This window comes from Perca flavescens, chromosome 11 (genome assembly GCF_004354835.1).
Source record: "Perca flavescens isolate YP-PL-M2 chromosome 11, PFLA_1.0, whole genome shotgun sequence".
In the NCBI taxonomy this organism is placed as follows: domain Eukaryota; kingdom Metazoa; phylum Chordata; class Actinopteri; order Perciformes; family Percidae; genus Perca; species Perca flavescens.
Window position 1 is genome coordinate 27451532 of NC_041341.1, and position 15394 is coordinate 27466925.

General features: G+C 38.9%; 1 protein-coding gene across 1 annotated transcript in view; it reads right to left on the minus strand.

Annotated features, from left to right (window-relative positions):
* Positions 1–7996, minus strand: part of lrp1bb (low density lipoprotein receptor-related protein 1Bb) — a 157185-nt gene extending 149189 nt beyond the window's left edge. The window contains exons 1-4 of the mRNA XM_028590475.1: positions 7935–7996; positions 7659–7720; positions 3256–3375; positions 2544–2672 (exon numbers count right to left, since the gene is read on the minus strand). Of these exons, the coding sequence (XP_028446276.1) occupies positions 2544–2672; positions 3256–3375; positions 7659–7720; positions 7935–7996 (373 nt within the window). The remainder of the gene's footprint in view (positions 1–2543; positions 2673–3255; positions 3376–7658; positions 7721–7934) is intronic.
* Positions 7997–15394: the final 7398 nt, after the last annotated feature.

Here is a 15394-nt window from a genome sequence, read left to right on the forward strand (position 1 = left end):
GGAAAGAAAAGATAACATGTAATTTCCAAAAATGAGTTTAAATTAATAAAATACTGCCAATAGGAAGAACACACAAACTGAGAAATGGAAAACAAGAGACAAAAAAAGACAGCAAGCATGCCTTAGTGAAAACAAATACTTATCACTGTCAGAGGTAGAAAGCATGAATTGACTCACAGAAAAATAAAATAGATTTTCAGAGATGATTGATTTAAACAGAAACCAAAAAAATTGAGAAACATAAGTCAATTCAAGGCAGGGCAGTCCTAGGTGCTAAAACTGAGATAAGCTGCTTTATGGGCTTAACTGAGCGTGAACATTCTTTGACATCAGGTTCACCCCCTAAAAGGGGCCCTTATTTATCCTGATCTTCCACACAAGTTCAAGTCAAGGGCTATTCTCCTAATATAGGCAATAAATCAGAATATCTGCTCACGTAACTGCTTGGCCTTATCCCTCTGAATCAACTTTTCGCAGCCACACATTTTTCTCACACACTAGGCGGTAGATGTGGTTTTGGCCAGGCTCCCTGATAGAGCTCTGCCCCAACTCCTAATCAACCATGGAAAATGTTAGCTTACAGTATGTATCAATAATGGCAGAGCTTTTTTTAATATAGACCATCATAAAATACAGTTCTAAGTAAAAAAAAATATTATAAGGGTGTCTTTGTGTAGTGCATTTTTGGCTCACATGCTAAAAGTCTCACTGACATGAAATTAAGTTATCCTTTTTCACAACTTATGTCAGACATATTGTTTTAGACATGTGTCTGTGTTTGACAGCAGCTGGCAGGCTGAGCCCCGGCAGAGGAACCAGGTACAAAATAAACTCGCACTGTAGCATACAAGCCATGAGTGTCTTGTAAGCAGTGGTATTGAAGAGTAAGAACCACACCAGCATCTAAAGTACCAAGGTAACATTTGCAGGTATGTTATTTAATGTGTTGCTGCTGGTTAGCTACCAGGTTATTAGCCATAGTGGGCAAAGTGATGTTAGCAGTGCATGTGTGCAATGTTTAATATGTACAGTAATTGTTTTTCATGCAAATATGGTTTAAAACGGAGAGATTTGTAGAATATAGAATACCAAATTCCTATTTACATAGACAGGTAACTAGCGATATTCCAAACTGATATATGTAAAGATAGGGGTATCCTGTGTTGTCCAAAACTATTTAAAACCTGGAACTTTTTATCTTATTTTGAATCAATCCTACGTACACAATGGCTTTAAAAAGTAACATATTTACAACATATTAAAGACGAATCTTAGATGATTTAAGCTTTTAGTAGGAACTAATGGGGATAGCGTAGGGAAGTTGGAAAGTATCAAAAGACAGACTAGCACATTGTAAGTCTTTAATTATTATAAACTGGTAGCTTTGATTGTTGTAAAAAAATTTTTTTTTAACAATAAATATTTTATAATGATACAATGAGCAGTGATGGGTCTGTAATCTAGAAATGCAATTCCTGAGATTATTGTAAATCCAATAAAGGCATTTTTGCAACATGCAATAACCCCACACTTCCATAATCTATAGTTTGGTACTTAACAAGCAGACATGAACACCATCAAGATGTTGTAGAGTCAGATTTATAGTAGGAATACAAAGAGAAAAAAATATATTATACCTTTCACTTTAATCTTAGCCAAATGAGAAGAGATCGAATCAAGATTAAAACCCCCAAAAGAACATTTGTGCTGCAGAGTTTTAACTTCAATCTTACACTCGACACACATTAATATGTTTTTCATTCCCTGCCGCTCCTCATCTTCTAGCCTCAGAGCCTTATCTGAAATTTATATTCATGAGCTTTTACAACTAACGGTAACCCCATAGTTATCCCTGTACCACTATCGCTCTCTGCTAAATTAATATTAATGCATGTGAGCATTGGGTTCAGTTAAGTTTATGGGTAATCATATTCAGTTTATTCCTGGTAGGACACCAGTCACATTGATTAAAAGCTGCAACAGTGGTGTTCTCCCCAGCTAGGTGTTTTGGGCCTCTAGCTATTTTCAACCCATATATGCCATAGTGACAACACCCTTAAAAAAATCTGCTTCACTTTACGGTTCAATGCACGACACAAAAATATACCGCACAAGGTTAAGCTTGTTTACTTGCACACAGCAGACCACCAAAACACAATAGCTCTTTTGGTTGTTTTATTTCTAAGTAGGCTGTTTTACTCATCTGGACAGATTTGTTACCAGCATCAGGCATTAACATAAATCAGGGTGACGCCTGGCATTGTTTCCACACAAAATACTCCAGACTGCTCGCACTTAAAATCTCATGCTCATTAATTTTTATCATTATCCTGGCCGGACCACGTCTACCCATTCCCATGTGGGTGATGGATGTGGTCACTACTAAACCACATTAATCTTGCCCTACAAAAGCCAGTGAGCACCAAGGCAACAATAAGCTAGAATTTCACTCTGGTTGAACAAAACCGCCCTGTTTATTATTAGAAATGAAACATACATACTATGCAGATTATGTTGTTTCCCAATGCATGTGTGCTGCTCACCTTGTTTGGCTTTGCAAGATATCCTGTCAGGCTGCAGGATGTATCCTTCTGTGCAGCTGCATCTGTATGACCCGTAGGTGTTGGTGCAGGTTTGGCTGCATGCGCCATACATGGCACATTCATCATGATCTTGAAGAAAAGGGAAAAGAGTCATTTGTAACAAATTAGGTGTGCTCAAACATGACCCAAATACATAAAGTATACTTAATGTGGCCTCACTCTAGCACCTCAGGCATAATTACTTTTATAACCAATGAGCCCCTTTTGGAGCTGCAGTACCCTGTAAACCGCACTCTCTCATGTCTTCACCAAACAGGATCAAATTCAGGAAGCAGGGCTACTTTGTTAAAGCCCTTCCTCCAGCATAATTATGCAATGCTGTGCCATGTCGTTGGTACAAGGTATGTGCAGAGTCCAAGGAAGACTGCAACTCTTGAGGCACCTTTGTCAGTAAAATCCTGTCTTCCTCAATGGCTGATAGAAACCAGGCCTGTGGCATATACTGTATGTAGAGCATAAAGAGGGAGTGAAAGAGACACAGAGAAATTGTTTTCTGTACATACAGTATGTGTGTATGAGTGTAGCACCTTGTGCTTATTCATCTGAAGGAAGTCGGGCCTAGGGTAAAAGGAGGAATAGGTGTGGGGAAGGGGATGGAAAAGTGTGGAAGGCTCCATGGCAGGAGGCCTCCACCAGCTCAGCTGAATCCTACCTCTGCAGCTCGTCCCGTCCTCGCCGACCTCAAAGCCATCAGCGCAGAAACAGAAGGTGCCGTTTCTCGTCATGACGCAGCCGTAGCGGCACCGGAGCTCATGGCAGGCTGACAGTAGCTCTGCAGGGAAAAAAGGGAAAGAGAGAAAGAGAGCGAGAAAGAAAATGAGAATTGGAGAATAAGGGTATGAAAGGGTACCTGGAATGGGAAATTACTTTTTGGATTTGGGAAATTACTTTTTTTTATTTTCCTCTTGTTGTGGCCCTTTCAGTCACAATTGCTGTCACAAGTTTTAAACTGTTCTTAGACAAGAGTTTCTATGAATCACCCAATGGAAATGAAATTGGGGTTTGTTTTGCAGAGAAAAAGCTACAGGATCACTACAGGATAAAACTGACAAACAACTGAAATAAATGTTGCTGTGTTAATTAGTAAATGTCACAGGACACAGACAGATGGAAAGTAAAAAAAAGGTTTTGTACTGTGAAGTTTTAATGATAAACTGTGAATGTATTTATATTTATGGTGTGTCTCAGCACTTCTGATGTGTACAATTAAACGTATTACAGAGCCTTGCATTCTAAATTCAATAATTTGACACAATGATTGATTGATAACAGTCCTCAGGAAGTGCCAACATTGTCATTTCCCATGTACTTTCTGAATGCTGTAATTGTTGATGATGCTCTGTATAGCACTAACCTTTATACAGAAAGAAACAAAGAGCAGCTAATTATGACATGATGAAAGTTCAGCAAAATATATACAAGCAGGGAAAGTGAAAGTACAACCCTCAAGACAAAGCTTCAATTGCAGAAAGATTGATATGCCACGCCTGATCATCATTTACTGTCAATGTACAGCACAAAAGATTAAAAGCTTCCATTGATTGTCCTTGGTCTTTCCTGTTCTAACCATTTCAAGACATTGTGAAATGCTGCAGCAGCGAACCAAATCATTTCTTGACAGGGTGTATTCACATTTAACAGCGTAGTGGGAACTCAGTGACAATCAAAGCTTCAGTTATCATTACTTTCTGAATGAAAATGGGGTCTTTGATTTAGATTTTTAAGAGTTGGAATTATGGGATGTCAGTGGATCAGACACTTAATACTTACTGATTCATCAGAAGTCTAGTTTTCACAGTGTCTAACTTTCCTGCTAGCTCACTGACACATTGAGATGAATGGTGCTGTCGTATTGTTTGGAGAGCAATATATTAGTGCTTGTTGTAAAAAATTAGCAATGAAAATGTGGTGAGTAATGTTGACTAACAGGCCAGAGGAATGGAACATTTACACACACTACAATTCTTCACTGAAACTAAATTGTATTTAATGAAATCTCAAATGGTTAGATTTCATATAGCCCTCAGAGGAGTTTTGACTGGCAGGGGGTTGAGTGGAAAATGAGTGAATTTTCATTTTGGGGCAAACTATTTTCCGGGGCGATAAGAGAGCAAAGCAAACACTGAAGTATTAAAATGGTAAATGCCCAGTAGCCTTTGGTCTTCAACGATCACAGAGAGCCCGTTTGGATATTTATTAATACTTCTTACTGGCTCAGAGAGGTGAAATGATTCTGTGGTAGCAAAGAGCTGAGAGGCATGGTATTGCTTTTCTGTGTTTAAAGGATATGTTGTTGGCATTAATCATGTGGTGGTAAATCTTTACTCCTTTTTTTCTACCCACCAGAAAAGTGTTACTGTCAGGCACACGTAGAGGTTTTGCTGCACTATAAATGTGCAAGCATTTATCCCAAGTTGCCAAGTGAAGTTTTAACACCCCAGGTTGTGGAGAAACAAAGACTCTGCACTAGACAAAGCATGACACACAATCATGATTCCAACTATTAGAGCCAAATGGCTATCAACATACTGATACATCTTCATCTCTAAATATATGGATCTTAGAAAACTGAAACAAACACACATACAGTATATATGAATATATAGCATCTCGCACGGTATGGGGCTGAGTTACGATCTGGCGCATCTGATCACAAAAGTCGCATTGACAGGACCAGTGTAACTACGGCATGGGTGGCTCGTTGAATTCCACGTTTTGTGATATAGACAGTCCACAAAAAGCTGCCTGGGTTGTCTTGCTTCACAGTTTTTGGGTTGGTAGGCACTCCAGATATTCAAATGTATATTTAAATTACAAGCACTAAAATGAAGGGATATGTCCCCTTTTACTTTTGGAGAAAAGCTAACATCTTTACTAGAGAGAGAGAGAGATTTTTCAAACCACCAAACAAGTCAGAAAGGTAAGCAAGGTCTTCATAATTCCAAAATGTATCTACAGCATGAGCCTGCAAGAAATTCTTCTTACATGTAAAAGCTTGGGGAGCTTACTGCACTCATGTAACCATTGCGCATATAACCCCATGTTCATATACAACTCATTTGCATTGGCTAATAGGTTTTGCATAAAACGCTGCCAGATTATGTTTTTATTAAAGTAAAGAAAAAGAAAACCAGTGTGTGGATGGGAGGACATAAACATCTAAGTGGATCACATCTGTTGAGTCATAATGCAAAGACGATTCATCTGATCCAACTCTGTGAAAAGTTTAAAGCTGATAGGGTATTCTGGTGATACCCTAAGTTAACTGAGTGCCTACGTCTGTACTGACTTGCAGCTCTCATTATGTTTGTCTGCACACCTATGGCACACATTTCTGTAGGCCTACTTTAATTTGAAGAGATGTGAAAAAGAAAAAATGTACATTTACATTAATATCTGACAAAAAAAAATAATCCATCAGATGTGCAGTAACATGCACAAAAACATAAATGTGAAGACACTGTCCCTTGCATCCACAATTTCAGAATGCATTTTCAGCTCAATTTAACAAGAGACCATTAAAATGTTACCCTCTGAAAATGAATGCAGCAGTCAGATGGTTAGCACTGTAACAACATTAATACCTAATGTGGCCAGCGCTGACATAATGTGGTGCTGATTATGACATAACATAAAGCCATTGTATCTATCTTGCTTTGCTCAGCTCTAAATTACTCATGTTTAACTGGTAATTACCAAACAGCGGTAAACTAAATTAGAAAAAAGCGTTTTCATATTCAAATGGATTTCTTCCATATCAGAATGCACACTGCTATTTAGCCTATGCTTGATCATTCTTTAGAGTCAAACAGGGTCTGAAATAGAAGCATGATTACATTTACTTGTAACCTTGGTGATAATGTTCTAGTTCTAGTTATGGTGGTGATTAAATGTGTTCAAAGTTTATACCCTAATTCACTCTTAAGCTACTCCGTAGCTGCAGCTTACAATGACAGTAGCCCACCAATCATGTTATTAAGGCCAATCTACAGTCACAGCTGAAAAGTGGTTAAATTGCATCCTTTTGCAACAGGAAAACAACACACTATAGGTCATTATGTGTCAGCTAAATGTCACATAGGTAGCCACATATGACAAAGCCTTCAAACCCACATTTTCAGTATATATAAGCCGCTAGCTGGGAAAGCAAAGATTCATGTCAAACTAATTCAGAGAACAAGCATGTTTTTTTATGTTTTTGTGGGTAATATGGACTGAGATTCTGCTGGAGATATTTATGTGGACTATAAGCTCCACAACAAAAATGACAAAACACTGAATAGAGTCAGCCATCATGACAGCAATGGCTGGGGAAAAGGTACAGGTTGAAAGTAATCAAAATTACACACACCTACTGTACAAAGGGCCACACGCTGGTAGAATTTGTCTGCTTGGATAGTTATATTGTTATTGGCTGCTATCTTTCTGAAACATTAGCATTTGAATGGCCTAGTATAAACAGACTTTCTCTGCCCCTTCTCACTGCTATAGCTACAATTTGAATATAGCCTACTGGGGGGGTGTATTCATGAAAACAACAACATTTCAAAGTGGCTTGTTTGGTGCACATTTTTCCATGTAGCTCTCAGTCTCGGCCCCCCATCGCTAGCAGATGTGTCTGACCCAACAAAAATCGCACCATCCCCCACCCCCATGATGCACCACACCTGACCCCACCCCCACAGGTAGGCCAATTGTGAACAACGAGCTATTTACGCTCTTGTGAATGCGCACAGATTCACAAAACGGATCACAACGAGCTAAGGACGAAAATACGGACCGCTAGCTTGAAGCACAAAAACCTAAGAGTTTCACCTCAGACCCTGTCGGGTGAGGAAACAAACGTAATTTGTGCTGATCCTTCCAGTCTGAGCCTTTTATGAAAAGATAAAGAGAATATATAAGTTTGTGACTGAAGGAGGCTCCGCTGTCTTCGCGCTGAAGCACTGCACAGGTGTGCACCCGCCAAGCAAAACATGTTTGTCTTTTTGAGACTCTGCAGTCCTCCTGACTGAAGCCATCAGAATTGACACCGTGCTTGCCGATGAGACCAACCGTGTGAGCCGAGACCTCTCCCCTGGTCTGAGCAGTGACAGCCCAGCAGGCAGCCCGTTATCCTGCCGCCGCGCAGACACCCTGTCTCAGAGGGCCGCACAACTTCAAGGAATAATGCACAAACCGGGTGTCCTAAATCTCCCGCATCCAGGTCTCACTTCAATTCCCAGCATGTATCATGCCCCTATGTACCCATTATCCGTGTTGGGTGGACAGCACCCCGCGTTTGTATACACCGGTTTCACACAACTAACACAGACCTATAGAGTAGCCTACCTAAAGGCAGCTGCCATGGCGGGATCTCTGCGTCTGCAGCACTGGATCTGTGCCGGTATCATGACGCCAAGACTACCAGATTACAGCAGTAAGTATATGATGAAATAAAACGATTTTATAGGCCGAAAATATCCAGACTTTAAAACACAAGAGAATTAGTACATACACTATAAGCAATTGCTGTAAATTTACAGCCAATTTTCAACACTAAAATACTGTTTTCATGTTAAACAGTTTAGTACTGTAGGTAGCAATGCATTGTTGGCTGCTTAACTTGACAGATGCCCTAAACAGTGTGCTGATGTTTTAAATTACAGGACACTACAGCAATTTTTGGAAACTGAGAAAAGAGAAAATTTTACAGTGTGAATACAGAAATATACTGTATTTATGGTTTACAGACTACTACTGTAAAGTCATTTTACAGTATGGATATCGTAAAATTACAGTATATTGCTGGCGTCTTTGCTGCCAGCTCTTTACTGTAAATTATAGAACTACAGAAATATACAGTTTTTCTGTTTTACAGACTACTACCGTAAAGTCATTTTACGTATGAATACCGTAAAAATAACGGTAAACTGCTGGCGTCCCTGCTGCCAGCTCTTTACTGTTATTTTACAGGAAAATTATTTTTTATCCTGACCAGATTTCATTTTCCAAACACAGATTTTAATGAGCTCTGAGGAACCGTTGACGTGTTGTAAACTCATTGAACACACTGACTGTCAAATAAAACTGCAGTTCATTTTTGACTTTTACTGAGTAAATCTACTGAAATGGCCACCATCTTGGTGATGTGTTAGATGAGAAAGCAGAGGTTAAGTCATGTATTTTATGATTGTAAAAAAAACAGTGGCTATCTGTACATCTTTGCCAAGCGCAAACCAGTACAGAAGGCATCAATATATTGCTGGGGAAGGTCATACCTCTTTTCCCAATCATTTTGGAGGGTCATAGAAAAATATATTGCTGGCGAAGGGAGTCTATTTTGACTACAGATCCCAAAACTCCTCCGGTAGACCCTTAAATAAAAAAACGAACAGTCCCTTAAAAAATGTGTAGTAGGTACTTTAACAAAGAAAAATGTCATCGTTGTTTATCAAAAACTGATGCTGCTTCCAGCCATCTCTGTTTACTCACTCTGAAAGCTTGTGTGTGGACCCCATATCATCTTTGCATTATTTTTCATCACGTAGTACAGCAACTAGCACGCTTCCCTATTGTGAGGAAGTATGCAAAATGAATACATGGCGAGCTGAAGATATTCAAAGCTAATCCTTATATCTGCTCAAAGACGCCAGATGATCAGCTTTCCCTTTTGGCAAACACACTGCGTGCTGCAGGGATTGTATATCTGCCACTGAGCCTGCTTGATGCTTTTCACATATCTAGAACTATGCAGTGCTACCAAAGTCAATAGTGAAATACATGTAGTAGCCCTGATACTATGGTCTGCAAACATACTGTATGTAGAAGAAATATGATTTAGGTACTTATCAAAAGCTTTTCATTTACTGTGATCTATACACGTTCTAACTTCTCATTAAATACTGGAATTAATGAAAACGCATCTCTTATATGCCATCTCCTGCAAAGGAAGAATAATACAGCTGTGAAAGATGCACTGACACGGAAAGAGTACACGCAAATAATGAGTTGTAACCACAAAGAAGATGTGAGAAACAGCATACTTAATTTGTTCTTTTGTCTTCTCCAAAAAGTATAATGACTGCACCTTAAAAGACGTGACTGCTATTCAGAGCACATGCAGAAATATTCATGGGTTTCTGAGCAAACAGATATAATACAGTAAATAATATGAGCCTAACCATCCAATATCCTTTCCCAATATAGAAATTGAGATTTGTAAAAAGGTTTGAATCACTGAAGTCTGCGGTCAAATGTTACTTACTCTGAAACACAGAGACATATGCATTCACAACAGCAAGCCCAGTCTAATTTTCAGTCTACTGCAGTCCAATTTGCTCTAATCAGACGCATTAACAGAATGATTCTAGCTATGCAAAAAAATAATTTCATCTGTATACACATTATGCCTGGTTTAAAAAAAAAAAAAGAAAAAAAAAAAAGTTTGGTTGAGACATGTGAAGCCAGGAGGAGATTATGCTGCTTTGTCATTGTTTTGTAGTAGTATTATAGTTTTTGAAAAAATTATGATTTGCTTAAATTCTACCCATGACCTGGAAATTGCAATGTCATTATGGCTACGTTCAGACTTCAGGCAAAAGTGTCCCAAATCAGATTTTTTTCAAATCAGATTCATACCACTTTCATATGTGGTCTTGAATCAGACCCAGGTCTGATTTTTTTCAATGCAGCCGCAGTGTGAACAACCAAAGTGGATTTGATGTGACTTTTATGTCAATCTACATCAACATTGGTCACAATTATGCTCCGGTGGGAGTTAACCCTAGACACAGACAGTAAAATTGACAGAGATAATCAAAAGTTGCCCTCGACATCCGAAAGTTTTGAATAAACTGCGTCTCTGTGAAGCTATTCACAACGCAGTCCCACCACTCCAGGCTTTTTCTCTGCATCCACACAGACCTCTGCAGTGAATTTGCAGCCATAACCCCGCAAAAGGCCAACATAGCCAATTTGGTTCGCTTTCTCTTCTTTCTTCTCCTCCTTAGCACCTGCTCATTAATGTTATGGCTGCCATTACACAAACATTTTGAAATAAAAGCAAAAATACTTACTTCCTCCATAACCTCCCTAACTTTAGTGCAACAGCGTGCTGCGTCTGATGTCATTGTTATTGTTCTTTTGCGCATGCGGGTCAGTTCCAAACCGCAAACAGTTCACACTGGAATCTGATATAGGCCACATTTTAAAAGGTAATGCCAAACAAAAAATATGATTTGTTATAACTGGACCTAAAGCAACAGTCTATTAGTAATCAGGGTTAATGTTAGCAGGCTAGGCTTCCACACTCTGACAGGAAGCTGCTGTAGTTAGAGTTACAGTACCTTGTAGACTTCCACTTTCCAATTGGAATACCAACTAAACCATAAAATGGGTCCTATATGTTGAATGTTGTAAAGGGAATCACTAACAGTAAACCATTGATGGCTTAAAAAGCGGAAAAACACATCTTGTATCAACTTTCATAGACTGTACAAATCTATGATGTGCTCTAGTCAATAGCACACAACAGAAGTTGACAGCACGTCTCCTAGCAACACCGGCTCTCACGTGTCACTCAACATGGGGGACGGCGCCCCACAGGCCTGAATCTTAGGGCGTCTGCAGTTTGTTTGCATTGTTCAGATTCAGTGACTAATTTGATACAATTGATGCATTCACCTCTTGGTTCTTTAGTGTTTACATGGCAACATTCAAAAGTGGTCCAAAAGTTGTTAATGTAATGCTTGAGCAAGCTGTTCTCTCATTGGTCGGCCAAGGTGATCTCTGCCCACTTGTTTTGCCCCGCATCAGAGTGTGATTGCACATAATGCCCAAATAAACCGGAGCTGGTGGTGAAATACTCCTGGTTTTGAAACAACTGGCTCAAACGACCTAGGAGTGAATACAACCTTAGAAAAAAAAAATGCACTAGAGTAGCAGTATCACCTTAGTTAAATATTACATGATTCCCTTACACAAAAGTGAGGACCGTTCAAAATTGAGTTCAATTTCAAATGTTCTGTTTAATTTATACCATTGACAAAAACCGCACTGGATTTCTGCATATTCGGGACTTTTCACTCCACAGCATCCCGCAAACGAAAAGTCAAACATCTATCTAGCAGACCACATGAGTAGAAGTTGCTCAGACCTTCCACATTCAGCCACACAGATGGTGGAGTACAGTATAAATGGTGAGTGTGGCACTGCTCTGCCAATACAAACAAGAAGCCCCACCACACCATGGCTAGCAGTCAGATTACCCCATCTGGCCTAATTATGGCTCCACTTTAGGAATGACCATGGCCTTTGTGAATAGCCAGTTTTCCCCAAAAACTCTGCTCGCAGTCAAGGTCTGTAATTAATGTGGGACCAAATTAAGATGCAAACCCAGCACAGAAGGTGCACCCATGGCTGGCTCGAGGACCTTTAATGAGTGGATTTCCCACCCATAAATTAGGAGCTTAACCCATTCTGTCGGTCTGTGGCTGTGGTTTGTATTCTCTGGGTGGCCAGTGGCAAGATTGATTCCACAAATATGAAATTGGGTCATAAATTCCCTGGCGTTAAAACATTTAACAGTTTCCAGACGCGTGTGCAGGGAAATGTTATTTGTATAAGATGGGCGCTGATTGCAGTGACACAATTTATTGACAAGGCTTTAGAAAGTTATCTGAGAAGCTTAAGTGTGTCAGCTTTGATGTGACAAGGAGCTGTCCGGATGGTCTAGAAGGTATAATTTCCCCTTGAAATTGAGATACATGCACGTATACATGTAATTTTCAAGAAATGTAATCCTGCAGCTCAAACTAGGGCTCAAATGTGACAGTAAATGTTGTTAATCCCTCAAAACACAATTCGCTGAGGGATTTGAGAACTGGTGCACTGCCAGGCTTCTGACATGCCCTTAAATATTGGAAGAAACATCATGAGTGTGGGTGTCGAAATCCTCCAGTAAACAATGAAACTTTAATTCTAACCACTCCTGAGGAAGAAAATCCGCTGTAATAGGATTTGATGACACCAGATTGTTTCCTCATATTAGGGATAGTAATGATATGAGTGACAATATCTTGCCAGACTATGGAACAACAAAGTAAGATGCATGAAATATTGATTGCCAGTGTCTGCTACTGCTATTTATGTAGTTTGTAGTGGGGCCTGGCAGTTCCCAAACCAGTGTTACCAGGATAACAAGACCTGGAACTCAAACAGCAAAGAAGAATCTGACAGAGAATTCAAAATTAGATGCGTTTAATACTTTGACAAATCCCTTGGACATTACTTTTAAACCATCAGATGCATTTGTATCGGAAATAAAACACTATTGAAAATTGCAACCTCATTATCTCTGGTAAAGTGACTGCAGTGAGGTAGAATAACACACTAAAAAGCACAGCACATTGCAGAGTACCACCCCAGAGAGGCGAGCGATCCCTTTGACTACTTACTGTAAATGTTCCATCCATTAGAGGGGCAAAAATGTAATAAATATGCTAATATGTTACATTCTACAAGGCTGGTTGCCAGCACATTTTCAACCCACTGAGAAACACTACAAAAATTGTTGAACTGTATTTATGGCTAGTCATTTCGGAAAAAGAACATCACTTATCATTGGCTCCTTCACTTTGGAGAAAATTGTTTGTTTGTTTGAGTTGTCGTAATGAAAAGTTAATCAAGTGAGATAATTGAATGTTTTTCAGAGACAGAGGGTGTGAGGGAAGGTGTGTGTTTGACATTGTTTAGGCTTTATCATTACAAAATAAAGAAAAATGTATTTCATATTTTCTGTATTAATCTTAGTGTCAGAATGTAAAGTCAGAAACTATTAGAAAAAAAACAATTAAGGTGTGTGTTTGCCAAATAAGATGAACCGGGCGAGACGTTTCTCACTTCCGCGTCCTTAATGAGATTTGTTTTTCTGCTACTTTTCAGACAGTGTACTGAACTGAACTATGATTCAAATCCACAAATAGCTTAAATGAGCGTGTTCTCTGCCGCAATGCCTTTGTCATTGCTGAATAAAGTCCAGATTACCCTTACGTGGCAGAAACAGATCCATATATTTTGGAATCAAATACATTAGAGAGCCTGTCAAAGCAAGTGTGCTGGGAGAGGCAGCCGCACCTAATCACTGTAACATTGCTGCATTCAGTGGATTATTTCTGCTGACAATTTTCTGTTGGAGTGAGAGAAACTGGCACAGGTTGACATTAAAAGTCCAATCACATAGTTAATCACAACACACTTTGCTCTCTAGGAAGCAATTTGTGACTTTGTTTGTTCTTTCAACTTTCCTTTCTGCATCATAAACCTTGTTATTCATTTTACGAGTCATTTTTTTGCAGATCAGAGCCAAAATGTATCCTGCATATACCAGCTAATTCTCAATAAGAAAACATGGAAATACAGGCTTAACCTTTAATGCTTTCATTGTCAGGATGCACCTAAATTAAAAAAGGAAGAAAGATTAGGATCACTAACACTGGATTTAGACAAAATATGTTCTATCATCTGTGTTGGTGATTGCAAATATACATATCAATATCAATTCTGAGGGGCAAAACAAATGTGTCTTTGTACCAGTTCATTTTTTGCCTCTCAGATAAATTCAATTATGGATCAATTGCACATTTTCTTTTTCAGGCTAACCAGAACTATTTTAAAATAAAAAAATAAATGCAATGTGGGTAACACTTTTACTCTAAGGTATCTACATAAGAGTGACATGACACTGGCATGAACACATGAACCCTAAACGTAACTCTAACCCTAACTTGTCATGACAAAAAACAAATGACACTTAAGAGAAGCGTTATGTCATAAACGTTTATGACTTGTTTATAAACGTTTATGACACGTTCATGACAGTATCATGTCACTCTTATGTAGATGCCTTCAAGTAAAGCGTAAGCTCTATAAGGTGTGACTCAAATATGGAGCCGAACATACACACATGAACAATTGCTAAACTTCTGACCAATGTTGCAATTGGGATTTAAATTGTGTTGATAAATTTAATTTAAAAACAGGCCTGTATTTGTGGTCTACATAAGTAAACAATAAGCACCATCACCAACTTACCTTGAACAGAATCCGAAAAAAAAATGCATTTTCTTGTTGTACTATTGGGGCTCTGTTTTTTTTAAAGCAATCAGTAAGAAAAGTGGACTTTGCCCGGCTTTCTAGAAAAATTGACCAATTTAGCCCACATTAATTTAGACATTACAGTGGTAGAAGGCATACTAACATTTAATAGTGGCATTATATTAATTTTGACAGCTGAATAGTTGGCCAGTCCTAACAAAGTGCTGGCAAATCATGTCTGCCAATATTTTGATATTGGACTGACAACCCCTTATGATAATGTTGACAGCACTGCACTGTAGCAGCTTAAGCTAACGATGATGTTAGCTTCACAGACTCAAATGACAAGCTGTCTCACAACTCCGAATTCTGACGGTCTCAAATTAGAGCTTTTAATGTGATAAGCTTAAACGATGATATGATGTACTTAAAGGTTTAACAGAGATTCTCACAACACTTTACACTCTAAATGTTGAGCTATCTAGCTCTCTGAAAGGATCAACTTGGCAATCTGATGTGATTTAGTTGCAGCTCTATTTACGTTAGCCACTAGAAGTCCCTGCAGCCTGTGAGCAGTGGTACAGTAAAGAAGGGACTTCTGGGTAACAATTGTTGTATGTTTTGAAATAAGTCGCAGCAGCTAAGGTGCTATGTACTAGTCTGTTCACGTATGACTGCGAACCATAATAGACGGTCAAATTAAACAGCATGAGTCA